This window comes from Puma concolor, chromosome D4 (assembly GCF_028749965.1).
Source record: "Puma concolor isolate L17-30 chromosome D4, mPumCon1.1.hap2, whole genome shotgun sequence".
NCBI lineage: Eukaryota > Metazoa > Chordata > Mammalia > Carnivora > Felidae > Puma > Puma concolor.
Genome location: NC_141679.1, coordinates 50973000 through 50987112, shown reverse-complemented (window position 1 = coordinate 50987112; position 14113 = coordinate 50973000). Strand labels below are relative to the sequence as shown.

Here is a 14113-nt window from a genome sequence, read left to right as displayed (position 1 = left end):
TCTTAAGCCCTAGGTAGCCCTCGAAACCAAGAAGTTTTACTACTATAAGATTTTCTGTAAAAAAAAACAAACAAACAAAAACAACAACAACAACAAAAAAAACAAACAAAAAACCTTAGTCCAGGTTATATAAATCTTCCAAAATTTCCATCTAACATCACTCTATGTTCCCTCACACTTGTGGTACAGGGCAGAGGGCTGGGAGGTACGGTTGCAGACAGAATTCAAAGGGAGGATGCTCCAGGAGCTGCAGCCCCCAATCCCCATCCTGAGTCCCTTTTGTTCACTTAACTATGTTCAACAGGTGTTATCAATCACAAACCCTGGGCATCCTGTGCTTGGCACTCTGAGGGACCTCCATATGTCTCGAAGAGCTTACTGTCACTAGAGTGGGGGTTAGTGGTGGATGTGGAGACATTATAACTTGGATCCAAACAGTGAAAGAAAAAAAAAAAAAAAACCTCAGAATAGTATAGTGTCATCCAAGCTAAAAGAGGAGTTCATTTGAGAAAGAATGGTGTTGGTTCTTGGAGCCTCCCACTGAAGCACCAGCATAGGCCTGCCTCCACTAAGCAGGTTCCACATTCTTTTTCCACGGAATCAAATTCATATTCTTCAGAGCTTCCACTGCTGGATAGGGAGTGTGATGGGATAATTTAGTCTAAGGCTTAACAAAAGAAAATGGATCAACAAGGATTCCTTCCCAGGGGCATTTTCATTTTAAGAACCTATCTAGAGATGGTGAAGCCTATTTGGACAAATGAGTTATGTCACATAACGTACATATCAGGTAAATATCTTAAGATAATGGGGCTTTCCCAATCATCTCCAGAAATAATCCTATGTAAATACCTGTCCACTCTACCAACCTTGAGATTTAGAAAGGGTCATCAGTTCGTGAGAAAAGGTTGGGTTGCTTGACCCTATGTTGTTCTCTGCAAAAATGTCCACCTGGTAAGCTGTTTCAGGCTCTAGGCCCTTGAGGTGATACTGGGTAATGGTGGCATTCTTGATCTTCACATCGATGTGCTGGTCTTCATTTTTGCCCTGAACCTTGTAACGGATGATAATAGAAGAAATAGAATAGCCATCCAAGATTGTCCAAGAGATCATGGCTGAGGAGTCTGTGATGTTAGAAATCTTAATGTTTTCTGGTTGAGGAGGGAGAACTAGAAATTAAAAAAAAAAAATTTAATTCACTTAGGATACACTATCATCATTTAGATTATTATGTTCTTAAGAGATACTTAATGTCAGTTCATAAACCATGAATGGCAGAAAGCAGGAAAGAACCTCTTTGACCCTGCCTGCAGCAACTTCTTATTCAACACGTCTCTGGAGGCAAGGGAGGCAAAAGCAAAAATGAACTACTGGGACCTCATCAAAATAAAAAGCTTCTGCACAGCAAAGGAAACAATCAGCAAAACTAAAAGGCAACTGACGGAATGGGAGACGATATTTGCAAATGACATATCAGATAAAGGGATAGTATCCAAAATCTATAAAGAACTGATCAAACTCAACACCCAAAAAACAAATAACCCAGTGAAGAAATGGGCAAAAGACATGAGTAGACACTTCTCCAAAGACACCCAGATGGCCGACACATGAAAAAATGCTCAACATCGTTCATCATCAGGAAAAAACGAATCACAATGAGATACCACCTCACACCTGTCAGAATGGCTAACATTAACAACTCACGCAACAACAGATGTTGGCGAGGATGCGGAGAAAAAGGATCTCTTTTGCATTGTTGGTGGGAATGCAAGCTGGTGCAGCCACTCTGGAAAACAGTATGGAGGTTCCTCAAAAAATTAAAAATAGAACTACCCTACAACCCAGCAAATGCACTACTAGGTATTTATCCAAGGGGTACAGGTATACTGTTTCAAAGGGGCACATGCACCCCAATGTTTACAGCAGCACTATCAACAATAGCAAATGTATGGAAAGAGCCCAAACGTCCATTGATGGATGAATGGATAAAGAAGAGATGGCGTATATACATACAATGGAGTATTACTGGGCAAACAAAAAGAATGAAATCTTGCCATTTGCAAATATGTGGATGGAACTGGAGGGTATTATGCTAAGCGAAATTAGAGAAAGACAAAATTCATATGACTTCACTCATATGAGGACTTTAAGATACAAAACAAATGAACATAAGGGAAGGGAAACAAAAATAATATAAAAACAGGGAGGGAGGGGGACAAAACATAAAATCCTCTTAAATATAGAGAACAAACAGAGGATTGTCAGAGGGGTTGGGGGAGGGGGATAGGCTAAATGGGTAAGAGGCATTAAGGAATCTATTCCTGAAATCACTGTTGCACCATATGCTAAGTAACTTGGATGTAAATTAAACAAGAAATAAATTTTTTAAGAAACATGAATGGCAAATAGATGTTTTCTCAGATGGTAATTCCAATCAATTGGAAGTGGACTCCAGAAGACATGACAAAATAGCATAAGCCAGGAAAAACGTCAACACATATATCACATATTTGCTCATGCTTGCATTAAAATAAGACTTCAAATTCTGTTACCCACAAACATATATTATACTGTTTTTGATGCTGGGGAGAACAGAAAGATTATGAGAGGTGACATTTATATAGGCTCTTCCATACAGTAACTCATCTCCTCTTCCTAACAATCTTATAAAAATTCAGTCCCAGAGAGGTAAAGTGACTTGACCAAGGTCATATAGATATTGTGTAGAAGAAATAGGATTCAACTCCTGGCAGTCTGACTCCACAGTCCATCATCTTAGCCACTTTCCCAAAAAGCCTATCCTTGCCCTAAATGTATTTATGGAGCAGTAACAAGTCAGTGTATACATAAGAAAATGTGTCAAGGACTTAACAGACAAAATGCTACTGGGATTTAGGGAAAATAGAGATCACATTCTACTCGGGGGGAGGATGAGAAAGAGAGGTTCTGAGGTTTTCCAGATGTGAAGATGATAGGCACAGAATTGTCCCTACATTTTCACTCAACCTGCTGTCTGGTAAAGGACTCCTGCAAGAGGTAAGTCGCTGACTCTATACAATAGAGTGACTCTGTATGACCCCAGGGAACAAGGAATCCAAGGTCTTGCCCCTGATATCAATTATACCTTCCATCTGTGAGGCTGTTGACAAGGTGTTTCCATATGCAGGTTCCCTCTTGACCCTCATAACCACATAGGTGGCTATGAGTAGTGCTGAGATTTTTATTATCCAGTTTTAGAGATGGACTTTGAAAATGAAAGGACTTGTACTGGTCCCAGTAAGTAAGTAAAAGACCCAGGCAACTTCACCCCATATATTACTGTCTTTCCCCATATACTGCTTAGAAGCAAAACAGAACCTTCAAGAAATGTCTTCAGGTATACTCTTTCTATCCTGAATTCTCAGAGATTCTTCTGCATTCTAAATTTCCTCTTTCCATGACGTTGATCATACTCCTTTGGTAACTGTGGCAATTTATGAGGATTAAATATTGGATTTTGGGCCTTCCAAATCTGATGGTCATTTTCTATGTCCCAAACCACAGTTGATTCATCAACAGTATGTCTTAACTTCCTTTGCCTCCACTACCAAGATTTTGTATATTTTTACAAAAATATAGAATAATCTTCCTTCCCATAAGGAGATGACAGAATATTTGGATTCTTACCATTTTCAGACTACTATTAACACATGATTAACTTTTATATAGTGGTGCCTCAAAAAAATATTCAACTTGATAAACCAGCGGTAGATCTAAACCTGTCACAAAAAGAAGCAGTGCCTTGCAGACACCTGCTAATTTTAATGCCAACTAAAAAGCACAAATTTACATCTACCAATTTATCCACATTATGCCTGAAAGAAGTCACCCTTTGAACTAGCTTAGTGGATCTGTGATTTAGATGCAGTGAGTCTAAATCCAGCCATCTACATTTTTGCAGTTTCACCAGGTAGGTTCTAAAGTCGATTTTAAAACACTTTAGGAAAAGCTAACCAAACAATTTACAAGCGGGATATGACTGCAAAATGAACTTCTCCAAGAAGCGATCTCTTTTTGCAATTGTTCATTGCCCCTCCAAAGAGACTAATGGGTATCCCGGTTTAGTAAAAACAAACAAAACATAGAATTAAAATATGCAATTTCGAGTCCTAACCCCACGATTTACTTGCTTAATAACTTTGGTCAAGTTGCTTACCTTCCTTTGCTTCAGGTTCCTCATTTGTTAAATGTGATAACAATTCCTATTCTAATTTCCTTACAAAGTAATTGTTAAGTCAAATGATACACTCTGCATATACGTATGCAAAAAAAATTACACACATGTATTATTTTTACATATGTTTGGGGCCATAGGCCAAATTTAATTCATTCCACCCCTTACACTTGGACCAGATGAAATTGCTAGGCTGTGACTACTCAAAGTATGACATTGTGACCATTAGCTTGCTATATGTGAATAAATAAGACTAAAACTAAAAAGATTAAAATACACCAAAATAGGGGCACCTAGGTGGCTCAGTCAGTTAGATGTCTGACTTTGGCTCAGGTCATGATCTCGCCGTTTGTGGGTTTCAGCCCCGTGTCAGGCTCTGTGCTGACAACTCAGAGCCAGGAGCCTGCTTTGGATTCTATGTCTCCCTCTCTTTCTGCCCTTCCCCTGCTTGTTCCCTCCCTCCCTCTCTCTCTTTTTCAAAACTAAAATAAAACATTTTTTAAAAACACACCAAAATAACATCCCTAAATTTTAAAGACCCAAATATACAAAACAACTAGAACTACTAGAAAAAATACAGAGAATATGTTCATGACCTTGGGATAGAGACTAATTCTGAAACAAAAGTACAAACCATAAAGGCAAATATTGAAAGGTCTCATTATTTCAAAATTTAAAGTATCTGTGGAGAAGTCACCACAGACAAGGTGAAAATAAAGAAATTATGAGAATAATATTTGCAATGTGTGTAATAAGAATAAGTATCCAAATTATATAAACAGCTTTTTACAAATCAGTAAGAAAAGGCAACCAATAGAAAATGGGCAAAGTGTATCAACAAATACATCAAAAAAAGGAGGAAATCCAAATGCCCATAAAAAGATGCTCAACATCGCTAGTTACCCAGAAAAAGAAAATTGAAATTAACAGTGGGGTACCATTTTTTACCTTTGAGATTATGAAAAATAAAAAGGTCTTCAACATCAAGTGTTATAGAGAAAGGATATATATACAGGACTGGATGTGGGGAAGATGGTGCTTTCACATATTCCTGGACATCATCCACTTGGAATGCCACTTCAGAGAAAAATAGTCTCAGTTCTACTTCTGGACATACTCCCTAGAAAAGCTCTCACACCTATGCACCTGGAGACATGTATAAAGGATGATCATTGCATTTTTCTTTGGGATAGTTTAAAAAAAAAGGAAGGAAGGAAGTTAGGAAGGAAGTTGGGAAGGAAGAAAACAGATAACCTAAATGCCCACCTCAAAGGGAATGGATAAATAAGATGACACAGTCATAACAAAGAATATTATGCAGAAGTTAAAAAGGGATATGTCAGATCTAAACAAAGGAACATGGATAAGATGAAATCATGTTTATTCCAAAGAGCAAGGTGAAGAGTGATTTGTATGCATATGTGCACTTATGGATGAAATTAACATACTGAGTTGATTCAACCTTGAATGGAAAGATACACAGCAAACTTCTAACTGGGTTGTCTCTGGGGAGCAGAGAATAGAATGAGAGTAGGGATGATGCTCCAAGGGGCTTGTGATCTGTCTGTATGGTGTTATTATTTCCACAAATCAACAAAAAGGCTGAAAGTAACTATGACAAAATATTAACAGTTGTTAATTCTGGGTGGTAGGAATGTAAGTGTTTGAAGTACTATTCTCTGTACTATGTTGTAACTTTAAATTTCACAGAATTTTTTACAAACTGATGAAGAATCCTGAACACTGACAAAACAGTTGACTTCACATGTCACTCACAGAAGACAGTGGCTGGAGAAACAGAGCCAGTGTCTACACCTGATACTGAAAAAGTGAGGACACAGCTGAAGAGAGCCTCAGACATCGGGTATTGGCAAGGGACCACAAGATCCTAACATAAGTGGTAGTCGGTGTGGCCAAGAAACATTTAATCTTTCCAAGGACTCCAAAACACACAAGTATAGTTCTAATGCAATGAATCAAAAGAGAACTCTTTGCCTAATGATGAAAAACTTTCAATACTACCAGGAAACCCAAGAAGTCCCAACTAATTTTAAATGACCAATCTGAAATACAGAAAATCCTGGGCTGCAGAATATTTTGAAAGAAAAGCGATTTTATCACTCTCAAATATACTTTGGAACCCTAAGAATTATCTATTATGAATATTTTTCAAGTCAAGTATTTGGCTTGTAAGATTAGGAAAGACCTAAGTAACCAGCATGTATGTGTCTAAAGAAATAGGACAATCCTAGCTTGTTTGTTTGTTTGTTTTCTAGAGAGAGACAGAGCAAAGCTGGGGAGGATCAGAAAAAGAGACAGAGGATCTGGAGCAGGCTCTGTGCTGACAGCAGACAGCCCAATGTGAGGGTTGAACTCATGAACTGAGAAATCATGACCTGAGCCAAAGTCAGTTACTTAACTGACTGAGCCACCCAGGCGCCCCAAGAAAGAGGACAATCCTGAAAACTGTCCTGTAACAAATTAAACCCTAGAAAAGCTTATTCATGTTATTAACTTACTTAATACATAACTCCATACCAAGGAAAGGTAAATTTTAGCACAGTCCTGCCTGAATTATTGCAAATCCAAAAACATGGAGATTTCTTATGCATTACAGGTTATTCAAATGATTTGGTATGCTGGGGCAGGGTATTAATTAGCCTCCATTCACAATTAACTGCCTTTTACGATTTCCAGCAAACAGTCTTGACTTGATGGTAGCTAAGTCCAAGTAGCGTTAGCCAAATGTCATTCAGGCAAGGTTGGGGGCACATGAGTTACTTACTGTCACTAAGGGTCCAAGCGATGAGATCTTCACTCCATTCCCCCTGGGCCTTGGTGTTGACTCTGGCTCGGACTATGTACTGCTCCCTGGGGTGTAAATTGTTAAGTAGCACTGAAGTCAAGTTGCCTGGGACTTTGATATTCTGCTGGTCGCTATTCATTTGCACAGACCTCCTCTCCACTTCAACATAAAAGTCATCTTCTGAGGTTGGAAATATTGGTTGCCAGGTCAAATTTAGAGTAGTCTGACTTTTTGGTAGGAGAATAAGACCTCTTGGAGGAGGGAGACCTGGGAGAAACCAGAAAGGTTATGATTTTTTTTAAAGATTTTATTTTCAAGTAAGCTCTGTACCCAACATGGGGTTCAAACTTAAAACCCCAAGATCAACAGTCACATGCTCTATGGAGTGAACCAGCCAGGTGCCCCTAGACCATGATTTTTACATAGGGTGAAGCACAAACAGCCCCAAAGGGCAGCTTTACATAACAACCTTGGCTTCTAGAATAATATACAACTTCACAAGCCATCAAAGAAACATAAGCTAGCAACCATGCAAGACTTTTTTTCTATCAAAACTGCAAATCTTTGTAACAATTCTAATTTGTAGTTTGAATACTTATAATACAGGAAGACCTTTAGAGAACAACTTGGGAATATTTTCCAATAGCCCTAGAAATGACCGTATGCTTTGGCCCTATAACCTAACCATACCAGGGATTTATATTGAAGAAATAATTCAAAGAAAGGGAAAAACCTATGTACATTAAGATGTTCATAATAGCATTATTTAAATAGCAATATTTAAATAGATAATAGTATTATCTAAATACTCAAAATAGGAAAATGCTTTAATAAATTATGATATAGCCATCCAATGGATTAAAATAGATCATGGGGAAAAGTATGGGAGGCCAATAAAATATTTATAATACTTGAGAAAAAACTCTGCAACATGGTAAAAGTCATGTCTACAAATGGTGAAGGACAGGGAGGAAAGTGATAAAAATTTAAAATGTGGAGGGGCGCCTGGGTGGCTCAGTAGGATGAGAGTCTAAGTTCAGCTCAGGTCAGGATCTCACGGCTCGTGAGCTTGAGCCCCACGTCGGCCTCTGTGCTGACAGATGGTAGCTAAGTTGGAGCCTGGAGCCTGTTTCAAATTCTGTGTCTTCCTCTCTCTCTGCCCCTCCCTCCCTCCCTCTCTCTCTCTCTCTCTCTCAAAAATAAACAAACATTAAAACAATTTTTTTTAATTAAAACAGATTTCCCAAGATTGTGGGATAGTAGGTAACTATTCAGTGTTTCTGTCATGCTTTTGAGCAACATATTTTAAAGCAATTTTAGGGTTACTTCTCCTTAGCAAGAATTTCAAACATTATAATAGCTGTGGTGGCAGGGCCTGGAGCAGCCCTGCTCTGATCACATCAAAGTATCAGCTACAACCACATGCTGCCCCTGCCAAGACCCTGGGCTCCCAGACAGGTACCTGAATGGAAACAATATGTGTTCTGAAATGAATCAGATAATGCTTTGTGGCTTGGGAAAATTCGTAAGTTCTCCAAGTTTACATGTAACACAGGATGAAAAAAGCAATCTTGCAGACTCAGGAGGAGTAAACGGGATAATGGATGTGAAAATGCTTGGAAGGTGTCAGGGATTCTATTAATATAACCTACTTTCCTTCCTTCCTTCCTTCCTTTCTTCCTTCCTTCCTCCCTCCCTCCCTTCCTCCCTTCCTCCCTCTCTTCCTGTCTTGTGTCAATGGACACAGAAGGAATCTGTGTATTTTCAGTTAATAATAGTAAATTGATTTTTAAATTCCAGATATTAAGTGTTTGCAAAACACAGAATAGGGATCCTCTAACTTGTGATTTCTCAGTGGGGACATTATTGCCCCTAAGGGGGCAAAAACTGGTTCCTGGGATATGAGAATATTTTATACATTACAATGGCTTAGACATTTTGTCTTAAGGACACAGATATCTAAAAAGGGGGCAATAATTGAAGAAGGAGGAGGGAGAGGGGGAGGGAAAGGGAGAGAAGGTTGAGAAACACTGTTCTAACTCTTCTTGGTGAGAAGAAGGGTCTATTTCCATACATCAGGACAGTGACTCCCACCAGCCAGTCTGACTGCTGTTACACTAGGGAGAACCAGCAGTCAGGTCCCACAATTTACTTGGCATTATGCTAAAGCAATAGTTACTCTCTATAGCCTTTGCAAATTAAATCATTATTATAACTATTTAACATGAATACATTTATTACTCTACATAGTTATTATTCCCTATAACCTTTACAAACTCAAAGAGGTGATGTCAACGCCTTTGGCTCATCTCTGAGGTTTAAGGTCCATGAAGCCACCCAGAGGGGCTAGGCAAGCTTGTAACGACAAAGCAGAACAGAGGGTTGATGTCTTGGAGCATACATCTAAACCTTCTAAGCCTACGCCTGGTACAGGGGAGTAACTGGGACCAACTTTCCTTTGCCTTTCCTTCGGGAACATGACTTACCCTTCACCCCTCCCTACCTGCCCTGTATGTGCCGTGTGTTCAGAGTGGGATCTCTTCCCTCCTCTCCTGGCCTTCTGGCCTTCCCCATTTAGTCAACACACTTATAAATAGTGCAACTGCCAGATAAATTAAAAACCAAACATCAGCAAGATTCAAATGATGGGAAAAGAAGAACCATCAAGAATTCCCTCCCCACCTACCCCTGAGAACTCCTTTGAAATATTCCAAGAGACTTCTAAATACATCCTGGCTGGAACATGTTCTGAGCACTGAAGACAGTCCAGTGTGGGTCTGTGAAGTGTTTTATGATCTGTTCCATAAATACTTTCCATCTGAGTCAGATTATGTATGACCTTCCCCTTTGATTCATCAGTACTGGCAGAGAGAGAATTAACTACCATTTGCCTTCGAGCAGCAACCTGACCACAGCCAGAAGCCCCTTTGATGTCTTTATCTTCTACTTTATATAGTTTCTGGTATGATTTTTGGTATTTGCTATCTGCTGAGTTCCCAGGAAACCGTTCCTCATTTGCACAATGCTTCTACAAGCACCAGAGTTGCTTTGGAGTTTCCCTTTGGTTTTCTAAGGGTGGCGCTAGTGAGGTGAAACAGGTAGGGTGAGTGAAGTTGGGCAGTCTCTGTTAAGGGAAGCACCACCCCTGCAGGAGACTTAGATGTTCTTTCGTGTTTCACACTCATTAATCCAGATCCTTCTGGACTAAAAATAGGAAAACTAACCAAGTGGGATAAAGAAATGGTGTCTTTGGGCTCCTAGCTAAAATAATAATAATAATAATAATAATAACAACAACAACAACAACAACAACCAAAGAAGTAAAAGGATGTTAAGTCTGAAGATCAACTTAGTAACCACTCAATAAAATGGGGAAGATGATTCTTACCCTTTAAGGTAATATAAATTAAATATATGTGAACTACAAACTATAAAGCGCTGACCAGGAGACAGCAACAAATGCTTATACCCAAGGACCACTAGAAAGGCAAACTTTACAAGGGATCACTCCCCTGTTTCTGACAGGGGTACCTGGGTAGCAGAAAGATGGAGCCTAGGTTAGCATCAAGGAAACTTCACAGATTCAAAGGATTCTCAATTGACACAATAGAAGGCCAATAGATACTAACATTGATCAACCAAAAAAATATCACTATATTACTCAGAACGTATGGACCGAGGATATGCAAAATCCAGTACAACTCGCCAACATTTTAGAGCTGCAAAATCTTGAGCCTGACTCCCACCCCAAACCTACTGAATTGGAAACTATGAATTGGAAACTCTGGAGGTGGGTTTGGGGGGGAGGGGGCTCAGATACCTGCTTTAACAGGCTCTCCAGGTAATTCTTATGGACACTAATGTTTGAGAACCATTGAGGTATATATAATAAGAAATAGCTTGGGCACCTGGGTGACTCAGGTGTTAAGCATCTGGCTTCCGCTCAGGTCATGATCTCACCTTTGGTGAGTTCAAATCTCATATCAGGTGAGCTCAAGTCCCACTTTGGGTAAATACGAGCCCTGCTTGGGGTGAGTTCCACTTCTTTTTCTTTCTCTCTCTCTGCCCTTCACTCACACTGTCTTTCTCAAAAAAAAAAAAAAAAAAAAAAAAAAAAAGGAAGTAGCTTAAGGAGGTGAAACTGACTGCCTATAGGGAGGAGCACTCGGAGGTGGGGAGGTGACACAGGGGTCTGATCTTTAGATAACAGCCTTTCATTCTATTTGACGTTTCAACTACGGGCATGAATTAGTTTGAAACATTAGAAATTAGTTTTAAAAATAAGTCAACTGGGATTTCTGAAGTATACATGTGGCAAGAGTCTGGCCTAGGCCCTGAAGATGGAAACAGGAAGCTGTTGGTGAAACTCAGGAACCAAGCAGTTGCTGCTAAGTAAATCCCAACTCCTAAGGGATGTCCCTGCCTTCCTGAAGGCTCATCTGCTTCCTCCTCTGTCCCGGACTGCTGCAGACACCCTCCCCCAGGGAGATAGACCAGGAGTGCAGCCCAAATAAAAGAACGATTTGGCTCCAAGCTGTCAACCTTCCTGTCACTTTCCCACCCATTCAAAAGCAAACTCCTTCCCCCTGCACCCCCACCCATCCACTCGCCCACCACCACCCTTCCTGGTCTTCCTTCCTCTTTCCCCTTCCTCCCCGCTCCCACCCAGCGCAGGAATAAATGCCGTTTGCTTCCACTGACCGATAGAAGCAGTGGTGAAGCGTCTCACGGGTCCCGGATGCCCTTCCCCGCCCTCTCCACGCCGGACCAGCTGCACGCAGAGCTCGTATTCTGTGCGAGGTTCCAAATAGTTGAGTGTAACAATCTCATTTGTCACTGAGAAGAGGGAAAGTCCAGGAAACTTAAGTTGGCATTCTCATACCTTGCTTAAATCGGAATGTTGTTATTGTGATGTGAACTAGTGTTTGGTTCTCAGAAATAATGTGTAAGTGAAACAGGCAAGCCATTCCTAACATAAGGGAAAAAAGGCTTTTTAAAGGAAGTTTCCAGGTGACGATGTATACATTTCATGTAGGTCTCTGAGCCAGTTAATCACTTCCACGTTTGTCTTTTCATTTGTAGAGTAAAACCACACAAATCCTCAACTATATGAAATAACAATTAGATTTAAGGGAGGGAAAATCCCAATTACAATAATATAAAATAATTTAATTGCCACTGTTTTTAAATACATAGTGATTGCAGTCAGGCTTTCAACAGAAGAGATTCTTTGGGAGTTTGTTTACAAAGACCGGATAACAGATTTGTAATAGTTACACTACTTGCACAGGAAGGGCTCTGAAGTACTTGAAAACAGAGCCCATAAACAAATAGTTTATGCATGTTTAGCTATTAGCTTTAGCCAGCCTCTGTCCTCCATAGCTATTGCAAACTATTGCCTTATTGTAGGATAAACTCCCAGTTGGTAAGAAAAAAGAATTGGGCTGTGTATAAGAGTTCTTAGAACACTTTGTGAATGTCCACTTGTAGAAAGTGATGACGGACTAGTACCACCGTATTGAAAAAAAAAAAAAAAAAAAGCTGATTTTTAATAAGACCTAGCCATTGATATCGTAAACAGCAACATAGCAAATCAGCCTTATGTCACTGGGATTCTGAATTTCGGCTGAGTCTAGAATAGAATGAAGCGCTCAGTAACAATGCCATGACTTAATTTAACATAGGTCAGCTAGCATTAAGCTCAAACCTCCTTTTGTTCTCCTTCTTGAAACTTCGTCAATTACCTACAGAGAGTATGTGGAGGGCCCTTTTTAGGAACTGACAGGCATAATGATACTAAAGGATGCCTGTTGTCGACAAGTGTGGTAATGAGATCTCTAACAAGTTGGTGCTACCATAGCCAATTGACAATGTTCAGCTTTAAAAAAAAAAAAAACAACCTGTGATTTCCACATGAGGGAACAAAAAGAACTGCAATTGGTGTTTCAAAATAAATGTAACTGTTTCCGTGAACTGTTGACATTTTATCACATTTTGGGATTTTTTTTCCTTCAGGGAGTTGGGGGAGGGGCAACTCTTTGCCCACATACCGCACCCCCAACCCCAGTTTAGTCTGCCACAGCCCAAACTTTTCAGGTCCAAATTCCTTTCAAAATCTCTGTGTGTTGGGAGCCTGCAGGACAGGGCAAGTCTCAAAAGAGAAAAAGAATGAACAACTCAACACATCAGCAACAATCACCCCTCAGATTTTATAGTCTCTCTGCCTTTCCAGCAGGCCCTGGACTTGCCTATTACCGTATTCATGGCATAAGCATGTATCTTCCACCATGACCCAGCCAGATAGAGTAGCTAAACAGAGGATTGATGAGCCAGAGAAGTGTGGGAAAGACATACTGATATAAATAGTAACGCTGGACACAGCCCAGTTCTGTGTCCTGCAGTATACCACAATTTCCAGAAAGTTAGCCCAAGAACTCAGGACCCACGCACTCTGTCCTGAATACTCTCAAGTGGAACCCTCTGCTATAGCCACTACCCAGGGGCAGAGGAATGGGAGTGGGAGAGAGGATTTCTGTATTTGAGGAATTTTTTTTCTACCTGCCACTTCTTTAGCTGGAGTCTTTCCTGTTCACACCTTACCTTGAATATGCCGCCAAGCCTCATAATGATTAACAGGTTTGTATAGGAGCTTCTTGGATTTGATTGGTCCATCCCCAAAGTAAGGCTCAGAGCTGATGTTGATGACAGCAAAATTATGTCCAGTGTCAATCACGTTTGGGGCATTCAGGGGCTTTGGAAGAACTAAAGAAAATTTCAACAATCAGATTAGTCCTGAACACTTTGGAGCTTGATTATCATTTTTTGGTGGAGGTAGAGGAAGAGTGCCCTTACATTTCCAACAAAACCCTCTTGAGGCAGGTGCAATAGGGAAACACTGGGTAACTGCAGGAGGAACAAAAGACAGGGAACTGAGTCTGACACCTGACGGAATGTGACATCTGAGTAACCCCTGTGATAGCTCTGTGGTTTCTCACGGCCATAAGAATCCTATTGTTGCTCAGGCTCAAGGCACACGTGTACACGGACCCAGTTAGCCTCCAAATTGCCAAGAATGACTCCTGCATTGGGGGCAC

At 40.2% G+C, this 14113-nt stretch overlaps 1 protein-coding gene across 3 annotated transcripts in view; it reads right to left on the bottom strand.

Annotated features, from left to right (window-relative positions):
• Positions 1-14113, bottom strand: part of TEK (TEK receptor tyrosine kinase) — a 118587-nt gene that overhangs the window by 25756 nt on the left and 78718 nt on the right. For 2 of the 3 annotated variants that reach the window (XM_025919889.2, XM_086685423.1), the window contains exons 10-13: positions 13620-13781; positions 11721-11855; positions 6999-7286; positions 870-1169 (exon numbers count right to left, since the gene is read on the bottom strand). In XM_025919889.2, coding sequence (XP_025775674.2) covers positions 870-1169; positions 6999-7286; positions 11721-11855; positions 13620-13781 — 885 coding nt within the window. The remainder of the gene's footprint in view (positions 1-869; positions 1170-6998; positions 7287-11720; positions 11856-13619; positions 13782-14113) is intronic. The other variant, XM_086685424.1, reaches the window with a different exon arrangement.